This window comes from Mesocricetus auratus, unplaced genomic scaffold (assembly GCF_017639785.1).
Source record: "Mesocricetus auratus isolate SY011 unplaced genomic scaffold, BCM_Maur_2.0 Super-Scaffold_100007, whole genome shotgun sequence".
NCBI classification, from domain to species: Eukaryota; Metazoa; Chordata; class Mammalia; order Rodentia; family Cricetidae; genus Mesocricetus; species Mesocricetus auratus.
Window position 1 is genome coordinate 9215414 of NW_024429191.1, and position 19544 is coordinate 9234957.

Genomic DNA, 19544 nt, shown 5'->3' on the forward strand with positions numbered 1-19544 from the left:
TCTCGTTCCCTGACCCCGGGGAGCTTCCCATCAGCCCGTGCACTGGCCAGCCTCATCTGTGCTGCTGCAGGTGGTGTTCCAAGCCTTTGATGTGCAAGCCTTCACGAGGAATGGCCACCTGGCTGACCTGCTGCTGCTGCTCATGCTGTACGGCTGGGCCATCATCCCCCTCATGTACCTCACGAGCTTCTTCTTCTCGGCCGCGTCCACGGCTTATACCAGGCTGACCATATTCAACATCCTGTCGGGCATTGCCACCTTCATCATAGTCACTATCATGCGCATCCCAGGTGGGAACTGAGTAACACCCTGAGCCACTGGCCACCCACTTAACCATTTTGTGCAAGGAGACCCTGCCTCGACAGTCACAATGGTGGGAGGGTGTCTGCAGTATTCCCCCAGGGCCCACACGAGGAGGGACCACTTTCCTTGGCCCAGCCTAAGCTACAGGGATACCTGAGACTTGACCTTCCTTTCCTGGATCTGTCCTCAGGCAAGTGTATTGCGTCTGCCACCACTGACTTGTCTGTACCTCTTCACAGCTGTGAAATTAGAAGAACTTTCCAGAACCTTGGATCATGTGTTCTTGGTGCTGCCAAACCACTGCCTGGGCATGGCAGTCAGTAGCTTCTATGAGAACTATGAGACTCGGCGGTACTGCACTTCCTCGTGGGTTGCTACCTGCTACTGCAAGAAGTACAGTGAGTGTCCAAGTGGACCCGCCCCTCTTACCACTCTCGCCCTTGGCAGTCAGAGCTTCCCCAGGGCTCCCCCAGCTAAGAGGCTTTTATTAATCCTTTTTCTACTCCCTGTAACACAGTATCAGAGGCTGAGTAACTTTTAGATCAAAGAGGTTCCTACTGACCTGCAGCCCTCCAAGGACAAAGTCCCACTCTGGCACTGGTCATCTTGCTCACAGAATCCCAAAGATGCACAAGGCTTCATGTGACCTGAGATGAGTTGACTTGTGTCCTCTGGCCTCTTAGAAAGCCACCAGACTTTGGTTATGAAGCTTTGCCCCATAGAACGTATTTAGTGCTGTCACCTTTCAGAGGCTCTACCTTTGAATACCACAGTTAAATTTCCACATTAAAAAAAACTATATGTAGCCGGGCATTGGTGGCGCACGCCTTTAATCCCAGCACTCGGGAGGCAGAGGCAGGCGGATCTCTGTGAGTTCGAGGCCAGCCTGGTCTACAGAGTGAGTTCCAGGACAGCCTCCAAAACAATACAGAGAAACTCTGTCTCGAAAAACCAAAAAAAAAAAAACTATATGTAAGGGTGTTTTGCCTATATGTATTGACTGTGTACCACTTCATGCTTGGTCCCCAGAGGCCAGAAAAATTGGTTGTGAGACACCATGTTGTTACTGGGAATTGAACTTGGAATTGAATCTTCCTCTGCTGCATCGTCTCTCCCAGCCCCAGATTTCCTCCTTTTTGGCACCTCGAGATAGGGATTGCATTCCAGCTCCACAACATAGACACGTTATCCTCACTGCCCCTTACTCCTACTTACATGTTCTGGGCCTGCATCTGGGCATCTGATTTTCCCACGTGTCCTGGTGCCCTGCAGCTTCCAGTCAGAGTACCACAGCCTGTGGTATAATCAACAGGCACATTTCTTCTCATGAGACTGGAAGCCAGAGTCCATAGTTAAGGTGTGAGCGATGGATGCCCCCTCCAGAGGCTCAGAGGAGGATCCATCCTGCCTCTGTCAGCTCTCCATGATCCACAGGTTCCTTGACTATAGCTTTCATGTCTGTCTGTGCACAGCCTCCTCCCCTGTGTCCCTGGGTCTCACACTCCCCGCCTTTCCCTTACAAGGGCATGTCACTGGATGTGGGGCCAACCCTAAATCCAGTATCTCCCCCTTAGGTCTCTAACTAGTGACATCTCCAACTGTTTCATTTCTTAACAAAGTCACGTTCACAGATTAAGAGTTAGACCTGTTTGGGGGTAGGAGCTTTTTATACCTGGAATGGTCTCCTTTCTACATTAGCAGGGAGATCAGCAGTCACATCTACAGAGCCCTGCACACCCTCAGGCAAAGGTGCAGTCTCTTCCCTAAGACAGGGCTTATGAATGCCTGTCCACTCTCTAAACTTGAATGCCTGGAGAGGGTGTGGTTAGAGAGTCTTCGCATCTCTGTCCAGTCTCAACTCAAGGTAGTGTGAGTAGAAAACAAGGTTGTAATTTGTGGTCGGTACCTTGTCACAGGGGTGCAAGGTACATCTCAGGTGGCGGAATTCTTCCAGAGCTGGAAAGTCCCTAGACTCTTGTTTGGCATTGGCAAACACAGAGCATGCCCTTAAGAATTGGAGCATGGAGCCTCAGTGGAGGGTCTGGGCGTTTGTGTGACCTGGGGAGCTAAGGACAGCACTGGGGACTGGGAAGGGAGAGGGTACTCGGCAGATGGCCCAGCCTCGTTCCTTGCCCTGCACAGACATCCAATACCAGGAGAACTTCTATGCTTGGAGCACCCCAGGGGTTGGCAAGTTTGTGACCTCCATGGCTGCATCGGGGTGCATCTATCTCTCCCTGCTCTTCCTCATCGAAACCAACCTGCTGTGGAGACTGAGGACCTTCATCTGTGCCTTCCAGAGGAGGTGGACTCTGGTGAGTGGCTCCTGGAAGCTCAGGAATGCTGATGGATGCTCCCCACATACACCATGGACAGGGAAGGACTGCCTCCCTGTGAGCCCAACCTTGAAGCTCATGTACCTTGAGCATCCCTCCCATTTATCATTCTGCCTCATGGTCAGCACATAGTGTTGGCTGCCAGCATGGCCAGATCCAAGAACACTGTCACAGCACAGGGAGGGGTCTCAGCACTCATTATTTTCAAGATCTGCCATAAAGCCTGAGATCCTGGTGCTGTGGCAGCCTAGCAGAGGCAGCGCCTGAGTCACTTGAGGTGCCCAGCTAGATAGGAATTTGCTCCACATGTTGTCACATAAACACATATATTCTTTTTTTATTTTGAGACAGGTTTCTCTATGTAGCCCTGGTTGTCCTGGAACTCATTCTGTAGAGTAAGCTGGCCTCAAACTCAGAGATCCACCTGCCTCTGGCTCCTGAGTGCTGGGATTAAAAGTGTATGCCATATATTCATTTTAATTAATCAGTATGTAGCTGTGTGAATGTGGAGGTCAGAAGACCACTTGTGGCAACTGATTCTGCCCCGCCATGTGACTCCCAGGAGTGGAACTTGGCTGTCAGGTTTGGTGCCTTTACTCACTTAGCCATCTCACTGACCCCACACATTCAGCTTTTCAGATGTACTCCATGCTTCATTTCTTCCTTCACATAAACAAACAAGAACGAATTCTGTTAGGATCATACTGGGTATTCAGATAAGCCTGAGTCGAACTGACTTCTCAAAAACATTACAACTTCTCCCAAATGAGTTTTCCCAATGGTAAAGTCTTCTCAGACAGATGTGATGGTACATACCTATAGTCTTAGCTACTCAGGAATACAGAGCAGGAATTACTTGAGCTCAGTAGTTGAGGCCAGCCTGGACAACATAGCAATACACATCTCTTTAAAGAAAATGAAATAATGATCTGGCAAGAATTTCAGAGGGTAAAAGTGCTTGCCATATAAACCTGACAGCTTGAATTTGATCCCTGGAACTCATGCTGGAAGAGAGAACCAATTCCTTTGGACTGGAAAAATAGCTTAGCAGTTAAGAACACATACTGCTCTTGAAACTAACTAAAGTTGATTTCTGGCACCTACATTAGATGTCTAACAACTAACTACCCATATCTGTAGCTCCAGGACTACCTGACACCTCACACCTTTATGGGCTCTTCACCCATGTACACACACACACACACAGTTAAAATTTTAATTTTAAAAATGAAAAAATGGTGGGGCGTTGGTGGCGCACACCTTTAATCCCAGCACTCGGGAGGCAGAGGCAGGCGGATCTCTGTGAGTTCGAGGCCAGCCTGGTCTACAGAGGGAGCTCCAGGACAGCCTCTAAAACAATACAAAACAATACAAAGAAACCCTGTCTCAAAAAACCAAAACAAAAAATGGCTGGGGAGATGGTTCAGTGATAATGAGCACTTGCTGCTCTTTCAGAGGACCCAGCTTCGATTACCAACACCTTTATGGTGGCTCACAATTTCCAAGGGATTCATCTCCCTCTTTTGGCCTTTGCAGGTACTGCTCTTGTATGGTACATGGATATACATGCAGTCAAAACAAAATGCATACATATAAAATGCATTTTGGGGGGGGCAGTTTTTCGAGACAGGGTTTCTCTGTATTGTTTTGGAGGCTGTCCTGGAACTAAAATGCATTTTAAAAAACTGTTTAAAAAAATACCAGTGACTCCAGTTCCGTTTGATTTGGTGCCCTCTTCTGACTTGCACAGACACATACAAACAACAAATACATGGTGCATAGACACACATGAAAACAAATAACTATACACATAATAGAAATAAACGAAAAAATCTCTTCATTAACGTCACTCTAGCTATTGGCTTCTCCTAGAGTTCCACACTCAGGTTTTGTGCTAGACCTGATCCCTAGGTGTTGAGTTCAGCCTCTAGGACCTCCTGCCTCTTGTGGAAAAGTGTGTATGTGAAGGGCAGGGGTGAGGATTCCCATCATTTCCCATGTGGACACCGGTTCTTGTCCTTCCTTCCGTGGGGCTGGAATTCACATGAGTAGTCTTCATCTTAAATCATCAGGCAGAATTGCAGAACCGGACATCAGTACTTCCTGAGGACCAAGATGTAGCGGACGAGAGGAGCCGAGTCCTGGTCCCCAGCTTGGACTCCATGCTCGACACACCTCTCATCATCAATGAGCTCTCCAAGGTAATACAAGCTCTGCCGTCCACCCAGCTGGCCCTAGTGCCCCAGAAGTTAGCAGGGGCTAGCGGCCAGAGGGTCTGGATTATCTTCTGACCTCCTCACCTGGGGCTTTCTCACCGGCATCTTACAGGTGTATGATCAGCGAGCACCACTCCTTGCTGTGGACAGGATCTCCCTTGCAGTCCAGAAAGGGGAGTGCTTTGGCCTTTTGGGTTTCAATGGAGCTGGAAAAACCACAACATTCAAAATGCTGACTGGGGAGGAGACCATCACCTCAGGGGATGCCTTTGTTGGGGGTTACAGCATCAGTTCTGATATTGGGAAGGTGGGTGCAGCAAGAATACCCTACTGGTCTGAACCAGGCAAGACAAGGGCTACCTGAGAGACCAGATAGACTTGTCTCTGACTCACAGTAGGCATAGCAATATTTGGACATCAGGACATGGCCAAACAGGTAGAGGGGAAGGAAATGACGGTCAAAGAAACAACTCAGCTGTCTGTGTCCACCCAACACTGCTCTGTGTCTAGGACACAAATGTTCTTTGAAGGCCTAGAAACATGAAAGGACAGGAAGGCCCAGGGCCCATCCAGGTTCTCACTCATTAAGGTGAAACCAAAGGGAGGACAGACCAGGTATATCCCACATGTTCCCTAATTCCTAGGGACAGTATAGAAGGCCCCTGTATGCCAGAGCTGAAAAGGGGAAGGGGGTGAATATAAGCCTTTCAGTGGACTCCTATCCTGAGCTGATAGCAGGGAGTGCTGGACTGGAGGAAAGGCTCATCCCAGGCTTCTGAGATCTGAATACTATGTCCACGAATATAAACAGAGCAAGCAACCAGGTATGACCAGAATTTGCAGGCACAGCACTAAAGAGATTAAGATTTCTTTTTTCCCCTAGATTTACTTATTTTATGTGTGTGAGTGTTTTGCCTGTATGTATGTATACTATGTGTGTGCCTGGTCCCAAGGAGGTCAAAAGAGGGTGTTGGACCCCCTGGATCTGGAGTTTGAACCACCATGTGGGTGCTGGGAACCAAACCAGGCTCTCTAGAAAGGCAACAAGTGCTCTTAACCACTGGGCTATCTCTCCAACCCCCAAACTTAAATTTAAGATTTTCAGTTGTCCTCAGACGTTGGTGGGGCACGCCTTTAATCCCAGCACTCAGGAGGCAGAGTCAGTCAGATCTCTGTGAGTTCCAGGCCAGCCTGGGCTACAGAGCAAGTGCCAGGATAGGCTCCAAAGCTACACAGAGAAACCCTGTTTCAAAAAGCAAAAAAAAAAAAAAAAAGATTTTCAGTTGTCTGACCAAAATTATAAAAATAACTTAATATTTAGAAATGGCTGAATATGGTGGTTCACACCTTTAATCCCAGCACTCAAGCGGCAGAGGCAGGTAGTAAGTTTCAAGACAGTCAGCTACATAGAGAGACCATCTCAAAAACCAAAAAGAATTTTTTTAAAAGATTAGAAACTTATGCGCAAGGGCTGGAGAAATGGCTCAGTGGTTAAGAACACTGACTGCTCTTCCAGATGTCCTAAGTTCAATTCCCAGCAACCACATGGTGGCTCGAAACCATCTGTAATGAGATCTGATGCCCTCTTATGACCTGCAGGGACACATACAGGCAGAACACTGTATACATAATAAATAAATCTGAAAAACAACAGGAATTTTTGCAGGAGTGGTCTTGCAGTGTTTGCAGGAGTGATCTTGCAGTGATCCACGTCTGATCTGAAAATGAAGGGAAGGGTGAGAGGTGGTGCTAAACACATTTAACCTGGGGTCCAGAGGAAACAGAGACAGTATGTGAGAGCTATGCCAAATCAAGAAAAATCAGACTCTCTGGAACGTTATTGCACAAGGTGGTAGGGTAAACAGCACCCAGCCCACAGTGACACCAGCGCCAGGAGAGGCCTGCTGCATCCTGGCTTGTTGCATATGAACACTTGCTGAGCCACCTCTGAGGAGTGATGCCCACAAGAGTATTACAACAATGAATGACTCTTATTACAAGAAAGACCCTAGAGCATTAGATGTCTGTTAATATCTGATAAAATCTGATGATGAGGAAGTGTATGATCACATATCACCTATAAAGTTTGTGGTGACCACTTGTATAATAATGAAACCATTCTTTTTTTTTTTTTTTTTTTTTTTGAGATGAGGCTTCCCTGTGTAGCTGACTGTACTTGAACATACTCTGTAGCCCAGGCTGGCCTTGAACTCACCTGAGTACTAGGATTAAAGGCATGTGCCACTACACCCAGCTAATGAAAACATTCTTATGCTAACTGCCCCCACAGTTGTCTGTCATGGGTCACACTCCTGGCTAGAACACTTGCTATCCTATCTGTTCCCTTTGGGAGCCTCCCTAAGACAGCCAAGTCCTTCCTGTGATCCCACGTGGGTGATGCTCAGAGAGCTTCAGCTGTAGTCAACCACCAGGACCTGATTCCTGCTCTTTTAGACCACCCTGGACAGACTCATTGGGATGTAGATGAAGGACTGGAGAGAAGCAGGCACCAAGGCCAGGGGGTCACTATGGTCCTCTGAGAGGAAATGACCTCTCTAACCCATTCCCTCCCATGCCATATTCTAATATAGGTACGGCAGCGGATGGGCTATTGCCCCCAGTTTGATGCACTGCTAGATCACATGACTGGCAGAGAAATGCTGGTCATGTATGCACGACTCCGAGGCATCCCAGAGCGCCTCATCAGCGCCTGTGTGGAGAATACTCTGCGGGGCCTGCTCCTGGAGCCACACGCCAACAAACTAGTCAAGACTTACAGGTGCGAGCCACAACACTTAGCATCCTTTCCTATGAGATTAGCCCTGGTGCTTTCTAGGTAGTTTAGGGTCTCCTTATTGTAGAGCTCAAGGTCAATGACTCCAGAATCAGACTGGACTTGATAGCATGACTTAGACCTTACGATATGAGAGGACCTTCCTGTCATTTCCTGCCAAGGCAAGGACCCATGGGCACAGCTCCCTCCAGGGCCTCCAGCCCTGTACAGTGGGCTTTCTAAATCCTCTCACCTGGGATGCTCTAGAGTCACAGGGTGTGAGCCTTTGCTGGAAGCCAGTGTATTTATGTTAATTAATGATCCTGCCTCCCACCTGTCGCCCATCCACCTCCAGTGGCGGTAACAAGCGCATGCTGAGCACTGGCATCGCCCTCATTGGAGAGCCCGCAGTCATCTTCCTGGATGAGCCATCCACTGGCATGGACCCTGTGGCCCGGCGCCTGCTCTGGGACACCGTGGCCCGGGCCCGGGAGTCTGGCAAGGCCATTGTCATCACCTCCCACAGGTAGAACTTGGGCATCGGTGGGTCAGGGGCAGAGCCAGAACGGGTGGTGTGGGTGGAACCAGGTGAACAGAAGATATGACAGCAGCTAGCAAGGGTCTGCCGGGACATTTCCGAGTCTCTGCATGTGGGTACATCCAGCATGGGGAATCAGGAATGGCCTGATCTGGACATAGATACCCTCCTGTCTGCACAAGCCTTTGACATTCAGGGTGGGCATCAGCCTCCTCAGCACTGTCTCAGGCTTTCTCCTTTTCCCCAGTATGGAGGAGTGTGAAGCCTTATGTACCCGGCTGGCCATCATGGTTCAGGGCCAGTTCAAGTGCCTGGGCAGCCCACAACACCTCAAGAGCAAGTTTGGCAGTGGCTACTCCCTGCAGGCCAAGGTCCGGAGTGAAGGGAAGCAAGAAGTACTAGAGGAGTTCAAGGCATTTGTGGACCTGACCTTCCCAGGTGTGTGGATGGGGCCTGGGCCCCTGTCTGGGCATGTTAACTGCTGCCAGAATTTATCCCACATGCCTGACCCCTCAACAAAGACCCCCGGCCAAACTCTTCAGCCTGGTCCGAAAGAGAATATGCTTTCTTCTGTACAGGCAGCATCCTAGAAGATGAACACCAAGACATGGTCCATTATCATCTGCCTGGCTGTGACCTCAGCTGGGCCAAGGTGAGTGCAGGTCCCAGAATCCCACAGGGTGCTAGTAGTGACTAAGGAGGGCCTTCTAGGACTCCTCATTCTATGGTAATTTCAGGCTCTCTTCCAGGTAGAGTCACCTTCATGTCAGTTGGGTTTGAGTTGTTATATGTAAAACATTTGAGGTGGGAGAAAGGAATGTTTGCATGAAAGGAAACTGGTCCTAGAGATGGGACACAGTTGCTCAAGGTCAAGCTTTGAGATGAAAGCAAAGCTTTGGCTTCCACCTTGCTGCCCCTGCTCACCAGTGTCTTCTCCCCAAGCATTGCTGACCTCGTGGGACTGACTTATCCAGGGGTTCTAGGACAACACTGGGGAATGGTAGGGTGAGGTCCAACCTCCCCTTACCAGAAGACTCACTATCTGGGTCCTGGGCTCCCTTACCAGTAGCTTTTCTGTTTCAACAGGTATTTGGAATCCTGGAGAAAGCCAAGGAGAAGTATGGAGTGGATGACTACTCTGTGAGCCAGATCTCGCTGGAGCAAGTCTTTCTGAGCTTTGCCCACCTGCAGCCCCCCACCACTGAGGATGGGCGATGAGGAGCTCACTGCTGCTTTCCAAGCAGCAGGCATGAAGGGGCGAGTCAGTGCTCAGCTGTACATCCGCTCCCTTCTAGTTCCTCTTTTCTTTCATTTTTAATCACTCTTTTCTACGATGGACACAAAAAGGAAATCAAGGAGATATGCACAAAATGGACCAAGTGTGTCTGTCAGGAGCTGCAGGCAGGGATCAGCATGCGGCTTTCCACTCCCGAGCAGACTCTGCAGCCATATCCCAGACCCAGAGCCCATCCCCCAGTGCACACAGACAGGCCTTGGTCTTTGCGTGCAGCAGAGCCGTCCCAGGTGGTGCTGCAGCTAACCTGGGGGCTGAACGTCTTTCCAGAGAGCCCCCAGGGACCCGCCCATGTTTACATATGATAATAAGCTCCCTGGGGAGGAAAGAGAAAGCCAGCAGGCTTGGGCATCCACAAGGACATGCTGGCTGCCATGAATGAGCAGGGAAATTGACGACAACTTCATGAAGGGAAGATAATGGCTGTGAGTAGGTGCTGAGATCTTGACTCCCAGTGCAGTGGTGGAGGCATCCTTGGGTGTCAGTGTTCCTTCACATACGGACACTGCACCAGGCTGAACTGAGCCTGAGCCAGATGTCGTCCCACAGAGCATCTGCAGCACAAGAGATGTGGCCACACTCAAAGCAGAGTCCTCCATCCCCAGCTCTGTGCCTTCGAGAAGTTACTGGTCACAGGAGAGTCGGGGAAACTACAGGGCTGAGTGATGTGATCTCCTGAGGATACACTTACACAATTGTGATTCTATAGAAAATAAAGGCTATGGGGACATGGTTAGTCTTTGAGTCATAAATATGATATAAAGAGGGGTCAGAGGACAACACTCCCCACAGCCCATCTTCAAATACGGCTCTCATATCAAGTTTCCAACAAAGCAGGAATTGGCTTTTCCTAACAGGAGGCTCACAGGACTCACTGCTGCTGTAGGTGAAGGAGTAGGCATGTATTAGTTACTTTCTGTGGGATGAAATACCTGAAAAAGGCAACTTAAGGGAGGGCGTATTGTGGCTCCTGGCTCCAGGGTGCAGTATCATGGAGAGGCAGTCGTGGTGCTGGGAACTTGGAGTGATGATCGTCATACCATATCTCCAGGCAGGAATGCTGACTGGTGCTTGTCACTTTGCCTCCGTCTTTCCAACCCAGGACCTGGCGAGTGGAATGCCACCACCCACGTCTCTTGTAGCTCATTCTGCCAAGGAGTAGACAGGCAATGGGCCTAGATGAGAAAGGTAAATGGCAGATGAGGTCAGTCTTCCCACATTAACACAATCTAGAAACTCTCTCACGTGCCCAAACATTCGCTGCTGTGGTTCTTCTAAATTCCACCAAGTTGATAAACGTCAGGCATCACAAAGCCCAAAGGCAAATGAAAAGTGGGTCCTTGTAACATGCATTCTTCCCACCAGCCTGGTTCCTGAGTCACGTCAGTCCCAAATGAGCACGCAGGACACTATATTAATTACAAAGCTATTGACCATTTGCTATGGTTTCTCATTGGCTAGCTCTGACTTAATTATTAACCCATAACTGCTAATCTGAATATTTCCACGTGATCTTCTCTTACCAGAGAAAGAGTCCAGACCTCTTCTCTGGCATCCTACATGACTGTGCCTCTGTTTCCCAGAATCCTCCTTGACTCCTAGTCCCACCTATCTTGCCTCCCTATTGGCCAACAGTGCTTTTATCAACCAATAAGACAAACATACACACAGAAGGACTTCCCCCATCATCTCCTCTCTTCTGTCTAAATAAAGGTTTTAACTTTAACATAATAAAATATATAACAAGGTAGTTATTAAGCAAGAACTATAAATGCAATATTTAGTCCATTAACATTTAGCAAGATTTAAAGAAAATATCATCTATATTATCTTTGTGAGGACACGAGAGGAAAAAGGGTCTGGTCCTACATGGTGACTGACTCTGCCTGTTTCCCAGAATCCTCCTCAACTAGTCCCACCTATCTTGCTTCCCTATTGGTCAACAGTGCTTTTTTTTTTTTTTTTTTGGTTGTTTCAAGACAGGGTTTCTCTGTATTGTTTTGGAGGCTGCCCTGGAACTCACTCTGTAGACCAGACTGGCCTCAAACCCACAGAGATCCACCTGCCTCTGCCTCCAGAGTTCTGGGATTAAAGGTGTACGCCACACCACTAACACCTGGTTCAACAGTGCATTATTAACAACCAATAAGACAAACATATACGGGCTGGAGAGATGGCTCAGAAGTTAAGAGCACTGTCTGCTCTTCCAGAGGTCCTGAGTTCAATTCCCGGCAACCACATGGTGGCTCTCAACCATCTATAATGAGATCTGGTGTCCTCCACTGGCATGATGGTAGAAGACTGTATACACAATAAAAAAAAAAGACAAACATATACATAGAAGGACTTCCCCTATCAGGTCCTATCTACATCCAAGAAAGCAATATGGGCTGATGCAAGACACGCATAGTTCAATATCAAAAAGAAAAAGTACAGAAGTTTCTTCAAGAGTCCCTTTTCATTTATGTGCTATTTCTTCTTAAGGTTTTCTAAACCTTAAGATCTGCCTGCTTCTGCCTCTCAAGTGCTGGAATTAAAGGCACTTCCATCACCTCCCACAGCTAGACTAAGGCAAATTTTTTTTAAGATTTATTTACTTATTATGAATACAACATCCTGCCTCCATGTATGTCTGCACATCAGAAGAGGGCACCAGATCTCATTGTGGATGGTTGTGAGCCCCCATGTGGTTGCTGGGAATTGAACTCATGACCTCTGGAAGAGCAGTCAGTGCTCTTAACCTCAGAGCCATCTCTCTAGCCCAGACTAAGGCAAATCTTATAAAGGAAAACATTTAATTGGGATGGGCTTACCATTTCAGAGCTTTAGTCCATTATCATCATGGCAGGGGACATGGTGGCAGGCAGGCAGACATGATGCTGGAGAAGAAGCTGGGAGTTCTACATCTTCATCCACAAGCAGCTGAAGGAGGCTTTGTACAACACTGGGTATAGCTTGAGCATATAAGACCTCAAAACCTACCTCCACAGTGACACATTTACTCCCACAAGGCCACATCTCCTAATAGTGCCACTCCCTATGGGCCGAGCATTCAAACACATGAGTCTGTGGAGCCATCCCATTCACACCACTACAGAGATTAACCATGCCGTCTCATCACTTTGGGACAGATTGGTTGTTGTTTTTTTGTGGCTGTTTTAATTTATGTGCATGGGTTTACCCAAATGAATACCTATGCACATCATTGGGTATTTGATTCCCTCAGAGGTCAGAAGAGGGCACTGCAATCCCTGGAACTGGAGTTATGGATGGCTGTGAGCCACCATGTGGGTGCTGGAAACCAAACACGACCCTCCAAAAGAATAAGTGCTCTTAGCCACTGAGCCACCTCTCCAGTCCCACTATGGTTTTGAGACAAGATTTCACTATGTAGCCCTGGCTAGCCTGGAACTCTCTGGAAATTAAGTTGCCTTCCAACTCAGAGATCCCCCTGCTTCTGTCTCCCAAATCCTAGGATTAAAGGCAAGGGCTACCATATTAAGCAACAATGATTTTAACCAGTCTCTGAACATTTTTAGCACTTTAAAGAAGTCTTCAAAGCTGGGCAGCCAGGCATGCCGGTTGTAGTCAGGGTTCTCTAGAGTCACTGAATTTATGGATTGAATCTCTTCTCCTCTCTTCTCTTCTCTTCTCCTCTCTTCTCCTCTCTTCTCCTCTCCTCTCCTCTCCTCCCCTCCCCCTCCCCCTCCTCCCTCCCTTCCTCCCTCCCTCTCTCTCTCTCTGTGAACAGAAAGTCCAAGAATCCAGCAGTTGCTTGGTGTACAAGGCTAGATATCTCAGCTGCTCTCCTGTATATGCTGGGATTCCAAGGAAGTGGACTCTGATGCCAGTGAAGGAATGGGTATGCGGAAAGGGCAAGGGCACAGCCTTCTTCCGTGTGGTTATACATGCTTCCAGCGGAAGGTGTAGTCTAAAATGTGCTGTCTTCCCACCTCAGGATCCAGATCAGAACCCTGTGAGCTCATGCCCTTAATCCCACTTGAGGCATTCAGAGCTGGGTGGGTTGGAGGCCGTTACACAACAAAACTCTTGTTTCTTTTTTTTTTTTTTCCTTTTTTTTCTTCTTTTTGGTTTTTCAAGGCAGGGTTTCTCTATGGCTTTGGAGCCTGTCCTGGAACTAACTCTTGTAGACCAGGCTGGCCTCGAACTCCCAGAGATCCACCTGCCTCTGCCTCCCGAGTGCTGGGACTGAAGGCAAAACAAAAACAGTCAACAGCCTAGTGGTGGTGTAATTCTTTAATCCCAGCACTTGGGAGGCAAAAGGCAGTTGGATCTCTGTAAATTCAAGGCCTAGCCTGATCTACATTGTGAACCAAGACTATGTAGAGAGACCCTGTCTGGAAAAAAAAATAACATATATGGAATTAGATATCATGATGACATTTGGGGGGCTTTTGTTTGTTGTTTGTTTGTTTCAAGACAGGATTTCTCCACGGGCATTGGTGGCGCACGCCTTTAATCCCAGCACTCGGGAGGCAGAAGCAGGCCGATCTCTGAGAGTTAGAGGCCAGCCTGGTCTACAGAGCGAGTTCCAGGACAGCCTCCAAAACAATACACAGAAACCCTGTCTTAAAAGAAAAAAAAGAAAGAAGAAAGGACAGGATTTCTCTATGTTGCATTGACTGTCCTGAAATTTACTCTGTAAATCAGGCTAGCCTTAAATTACAGATATCAACAGGTGGTGGTAGTGGTGCAAATTCCAGCACTTGGGAGGCAGGGGCAGGCAGTTCCAGGACAGCTAAGGCTATATAGAGTAACCCTGTCTTGAAAACTGAAAAAAAGGAAAAGAAAAACAGAGATCCTCCTGCCTTTGCCTTCCAAGTGCTGGGATCAATGGCAGGAGTCACCACCTGGATCTTGCTTTGTTTTGTTTGTTTGTTTGAGACAGGATCTCTCTGTTATGGGCCTCTCTAGCTGTCCTGGAACTCACTATGTAGACTAGACTGTTGATACTTTAAAAATAGGTTGATTTGCATGTGTGTAAGTACAAACATGCCATAGTACACATGTGGGAGTGAGACTCAGCCTGTGGGAGTCAATCCTAATCCCATCGTGTGGCCACCTTCATTAGGACTTCTTTTGGGGGTGGGTGGTCTTTTTTAGATAGAATTCTCTTTGTGTAGTTCTGGATGCCCTGGAACTCATTTTGTAGACCAAGCTGGCCTGGAAATCAGACATCTTGCCTGTCTTTGCTTCACCAGTGCTGGGATTAAAGGTGTGAACGACCAGCCTTTAATTCCAGCACTTGGGACACAAAGGCAGGTGGATCTCTGAGTTCGAGGCCAGCCTTGTCTACAGAGCTAGTTCTAGGACAGTTTGGGCTGTTCCACAGAGAAACCCTGTCTCCAAAAAAATAAAAAAATAAAAAAAAATCATAGGTGAGCCATGTTGTGGCATCACACATCTTTAATCCCAGCACTCTGGAGACAGATGCATGTAAATCTCTGTGAATTCAAGGCCAGTCCGGTCTACACAGTGAGTTTCAGGACAGTCAGGGCTATACAAAGAAACCCTGTCTTACAAACAAGGTTGGGTGCTCTCTGGGAACTCACCTCCCCGCTAGGGGAGGGCCCGGTTAGGGCCGTAGGAGGCCCCAGTCTCAGACCTTCCCAGGGGCTGGAGAGTGATGGGCACTCAGCACGTGGCCCCGTTGATGAGCTTCCTCTGCCCAAGGCTGGGTGCTCAATACAGGAGTATCAACAGCAGAGTCAAGAGCAGGCCTCAGGAACACACCTCCCTTTCCTTTTTTTTTTTTTTTGAGGACTAGCAAAGAAAGGAGCTGTGGACTGCTGAGACAGTAGTCTAGACTGTCCCTTTCATGTTCATTCCCTTCCAGACCAGTAAGGTTCAAGATGTTTTCAGGTGGTTGCTGTACCTGGCTGCCTAGCTCGTCCTAGGGACCCAGGACACAAGGCTGTTCCCTCTGCTCCCCATGGCCTGACCCAGTGTCCACTGGTCCAAGACCAAGTCCTGTGGGACAGTCATTTCATCCTGTGCCCAAGGAAGTGACTCAACTGCAACACTGCATGTAGTTGTTGGTATAGTAACACCTGTTATTACACCACTTGGAAAGCAGAAGAAGGATGATCCCCATTCATTTGAAGCCACCCTTGGCTACATTGTGAATGTCATGACAGCCAGGGCTACATAGCAAGATCCTGTCTAAAAGTAAATAATAGATCATAAACAGCAGGAACTGTCCCCATCCTAACATCAAGGTTATAAGTATCAGAAATTACAGACCACTGGTTTAAAACAGAAGTTTATTTTTAGCCATTCATGAAATATGAAGAAGGCAGTGCTAGGCTGTCACCTTCAGGATCTTGGGCAAGGCTCCATCCATCCACCATAACTGCCATCCTAGTGAGAGCCTCCTTCTCTTAATTTGCCTCCTCTGGTCTAGAATCTGCAGGAAATAGGGACTAGGAGTTCGGAAGAAGGCACACTCAGTTGACCCTTCTCAACACACAGAACTGCCCAGGCTCTGCTCCTGGGGCACTGGGGCTCCTGTATCCAATGCCTCCCTTATTACCTGGCTATGACTGGCACAGGCCATCTAGGCCATTTGTCACTGATGCCTTGTTCCAGGCTCAGTTGAAACATAAGCTCAAGGCTTTGTATGCAGCTGCAGGCTGACCAGGTCACATCCACCGCACCCCATGAGAACACCTTGGAAAGGAAGCTCAGATATGTCTTTGAATTCTTGGAAGACATGAACATGTGACCTTACTATGAAGATAAACAGGATCCCAAACCTCCAGTTTGGAACACATGGGCTATTCCAGAAGGCATCCTGTTTAAGAATCCAGAAGGATCCACTAAAGAGGGCTCAGGTGTTTGGAGTCACCCCTTACAATGAAAACCATGAACTGTGGTGGTTGCTCACAAATACAGACTTCAAGCTCACCTAGGTCAACTGCCTGGTAGCTTTTCAGCTACTTCTGGCTACCAAGAAGGACTTTCCCTTATCTTTCCCTACTCTAGTCTTCCTAAGTCAGGTACTAGGCCTTGGCGAGTCTTCTTCTGTCTGCCTGTCACCAGTCATCTCCCTGTTTTCCATCTTGGCATGGCACTCCCTTGATACAACTTGGGCCTGTCCAAAGCTGACCAAACCTCCACTGCAGCCCAGGTTGGCCCTGACCTTAGCAGTTTTGAAGCTGCCTTCAAGGTTGGTCATTTCAGAGGTCATCCAGTCTGGGAAAATGCTCTGCCTTAATATGAGTACACTCTCCAAGTTAGAAATGGCCTTGGTATCATCAGCAGTGACTTTAAACCTTGAGAAGGGAGGAGAGAGAGTTCAGAATACTGACCAGGGCTTACATCGATCCTGAACTGTGGCCACCTACTCATGTTTCCTCCAGCCAACCAGGGCCACGGATGCCCTGGGTTCCTGGAACACCCCCCCCAGCCCCCCTCCCACCCCATCCCACCCCGGCTCAGTGGCCTTTCACCACCTTGGCCTCAGTAGGTTAGCAACAGGCTGGATATGTATGGGATTCTAGGACTCAAGAAAGAAAGAGAGAGACAAAGAGAGGGAGGGAGGGAGGGAAAGAAAAAGAAAGAAAAAAAGGTTCAGAGATTCAGTTCTTTTATTTTTAGGGTTTTTTTTTTTTTTTGTCTGTTTTGTTTTTTGAGGTAGGGTTTCTCTATGTAGCTTTGGAGCCCATCCTGGCACTTGCTCTGTACACCAGGCTGGCCTTGAACTCTCAGAGATCCGCCTGTCTCTGCCTCCTGAGTCATGGGATCAAAGGCATGTGCCACCACCACCCAACCTATCTGTTTTTTTAAGACAGGGTTTCCCTAGCTGTCCTGGAACTAGCTCTATAGACCAGACTGGCCTTGAACTCACAGAAAACCACCTGCCTCTACCTCTTGACTGCTGGGATTAAAGGTATATGCCATCAATGCCAAGCTGCCACCACCACCTGGCTATCAAGTCCGTTTTTTGTTGTTGTTTTGTTTTTGTTGTTTTGTTTTGTTTTTTGAGACAGGGTTTCTTTGTGGCTTTGGAGGCTGTCCTGGAAGTAGCTCTTGTAGACCAGGCTGGCCTCGAACTCACAGAGATCCACCTGCCTCTGCCTCCCTAGTGCTGGGATTAAAGGCATTCGACACCAACAACTAGCACATCAAGTCCGTTCTTACAACCCTTCAGAATGTTTCTGCATACCTCAAAATGGTTAAGGCTGGCTGCTCAGCTTTCAGAGCTCAACAGCTGATGGTACATTTGATCATAAAAATTCATAATATTTAGCAACAAACTTTATCAAAACATCTGAGTAAATCATGCTTTTAGATTTAATATAAAATGTGTTAAAGCTTACACAAACACCAAATTAAATTACTTTGAACATCAGGAAAAAAAGCAGGGGAGAGGGTGTTAGTCCAACTTGCTCTGGACTCGCCCTACCTGCCATGCTGGGGTCCCCTAGCTGCCTCCCGCTTCTAGGGTGTCAGTGCTGCTCTAGACTCACAGCTCTGGGTCTGCTGGCCCCAGACACCTCTCTAATCAGGCTCCAGTAATCTTCAGAGAACTGACTGCACGTGCTGCCTGCTTGACCATCGCCACCCCATCTCAGAGCCTCAAGAGCCCTTTCTACATAGAAACAGCTTGAAGCCCCTGGGACACTGCTCTTCTGAGACTGTTAATCTTGGTTGTAAACCCGACTGAATTTAGAATTAACCAGTGAAGGATTTTTGTGATTGTTAAGTAAAATGAGAAGGCCCACCCTAAACGTGTGCAGCACTTTCCAGGGGCTGCCCAGATATGAGGAGGTCCAAGATTTGCTTTTGTTGCTTCTCTCTGGCAAACCTGACTACCTTTTTGCGGCCATCTTTCACTTACATCAGAACTCAACTTCTTCAGTCTTCCAACATGTGACGAAGGCCAGGAATCCTCCATGCTTTCAGCACTAGATTAAGACTACAAAGGTATCCAGTTTCTTAGACTTTGAAGCTACTGGTTCTCCACCTTTTCAGGGTGCAGACAGCCACAGCTGGATGACCCAGACTGAATCATGTAAGTCAACAATATATATTTATTTTCATTTTATCAGTTGTTCCTCTAGAGAAGAGCTAATGCATTCACTTACCACTCATGCCTGGCCACAGCAGATATAACAATAATACAGGAAAATCAGCTTATGTTAAATGTCCCACACATCCAATCTTAAGTCCAACTGGGGAACCAGGTCAGACTGACTGGATCTGCTAACTCTCGCCCAAGAATGAACTGGTGGCTCAGGGGAGCAGACTCCAGAGGCAGGCTCCTTTTCCTGGCCTGTGCCCAGCTCCTTGAATTCTATCTCCTCCCTCCATCTCTCCATGGGTCACCAAGCTGCACATTGGCCTCTTTCCTGTTTTTCATTGCAATGTGAAATCCAAATCCAAGTCACCTTTGTTCTTCCTCCTAAAGCTCACCTTAGATCCGTTCCTCTCTCTTCCTTGCTGCCTCAAACCTGTTTAGATAACCGCAGGGACTGTGTGCATATCCATTCCTTCCGCAAATAATCACAGAGCAAGGAACACGCCAAGCAGAGTTTGGGGGGGGGGGGCGGACGACGACACCACAGCGGGCGGTACTCTATAGCCTTGTGCCTGGACCTCTGTGTCCCGACAATGACCCTCACTCAGGCTGGCGTTCCTTTTCTTCTCCCAGCGAACCCGAGCGCCTTTCTTTGCACTCAGTCGGCTGAATCCCACCAACACAGAGACCGTGTCTCCGCGATCACCACTACACTACCAGAGTTTTGACGGCACGAACCCATCATCTATATCAGCCTGACCCTTTAGAATAGCGCGGCTTTGCTCTGATCCTCGGCCGCCTCGGCTGTGAGGCGCACCACTTCCTGCAGGGGGCATTACCATACCGTAGCCCAAGCACTCAGTAAGAGAGTCAATGATAACAGGAAGAGTCGATAAGAGAGACAACCAGAGTATCTCCTTCCGCACATACCCACTAGACACCAAAGGGTGCAGCCCTCCGGTGCCGGCCAGCCAATCACCCGCGCGCTCCAGGCTGCGCAAAACGAGTCCCGGCACGACGCTCCTCCTATAAGCAGCCGCG

General features: G+C 48.3%; 1 protein-coding gene and 1 long non-coding RNA gene across 5 annotated transcripts in view; one reads left to right on the plus strand and one right to left on the minus strand.

The window, feature by feature from the left end:
- The window catches only part of LOC101837628 (ATP-binding cassette sub-family A member 3), a 54998-nt gene extending 44802 nt beyond the window's left edge, over positions 1–10196 (plus strand). For all 3 annotated transcript variants that reach the window (XM_040748233.1, XM_040748232.1, XM_040748234.1), the window contains 10 exons: positions 71–290; positions 543–701; positions 2446–2618; positions 4712–4840; positions 4968–5162; positions 7447–7634; positions 7984–8154; positions 8414–8604; positions 8745–8818; positions 9253–10196. In XM_040748233.1, the coding sequence (XP_040604167.1) occupies positions 71–290; positions 543–701; positions 2446–2618; positions 4712–4840; positions 4968–5162; positions 7447–7634; positions 7984–8154; positions 8414–8604; positions 8745–8818; positions 9253–9384 (1632 nt within the window). In that variant the 3' untranslated portion in view covers positions 9385–10196. The remainder of the gene's footprint in view (positions 1–70; positions 291–542; positions 702–2445; positions 2619–4711; positions 4841–4967; positions 5163–7446; positions 7635–7983; positions 8155–8413; positions 8605–8744; positions 8819–9252) is intronic.
- On the minus strand, positions 9466–19540 carry LOC121141261. Of its 2 annotated transcripts, none has more exons than XR_005878129.1 (2): positions 19434–19540; positions 9466–10635 (listed from the first exon to the last, which is right to left on the minus strand). It is a non-coding gene; the product is annotated as an uncharacterized LOC121141261 (long non-coding RNA). The 2 variants fall into 2 exon arrangements; XR_005878128.1 differs by lacking the exon at positions 19434–19540 and adding an exon at positions 18899–19424.
- Between the last annotated feature and the right edge of the window lie 4 nt (positions 19541–19544).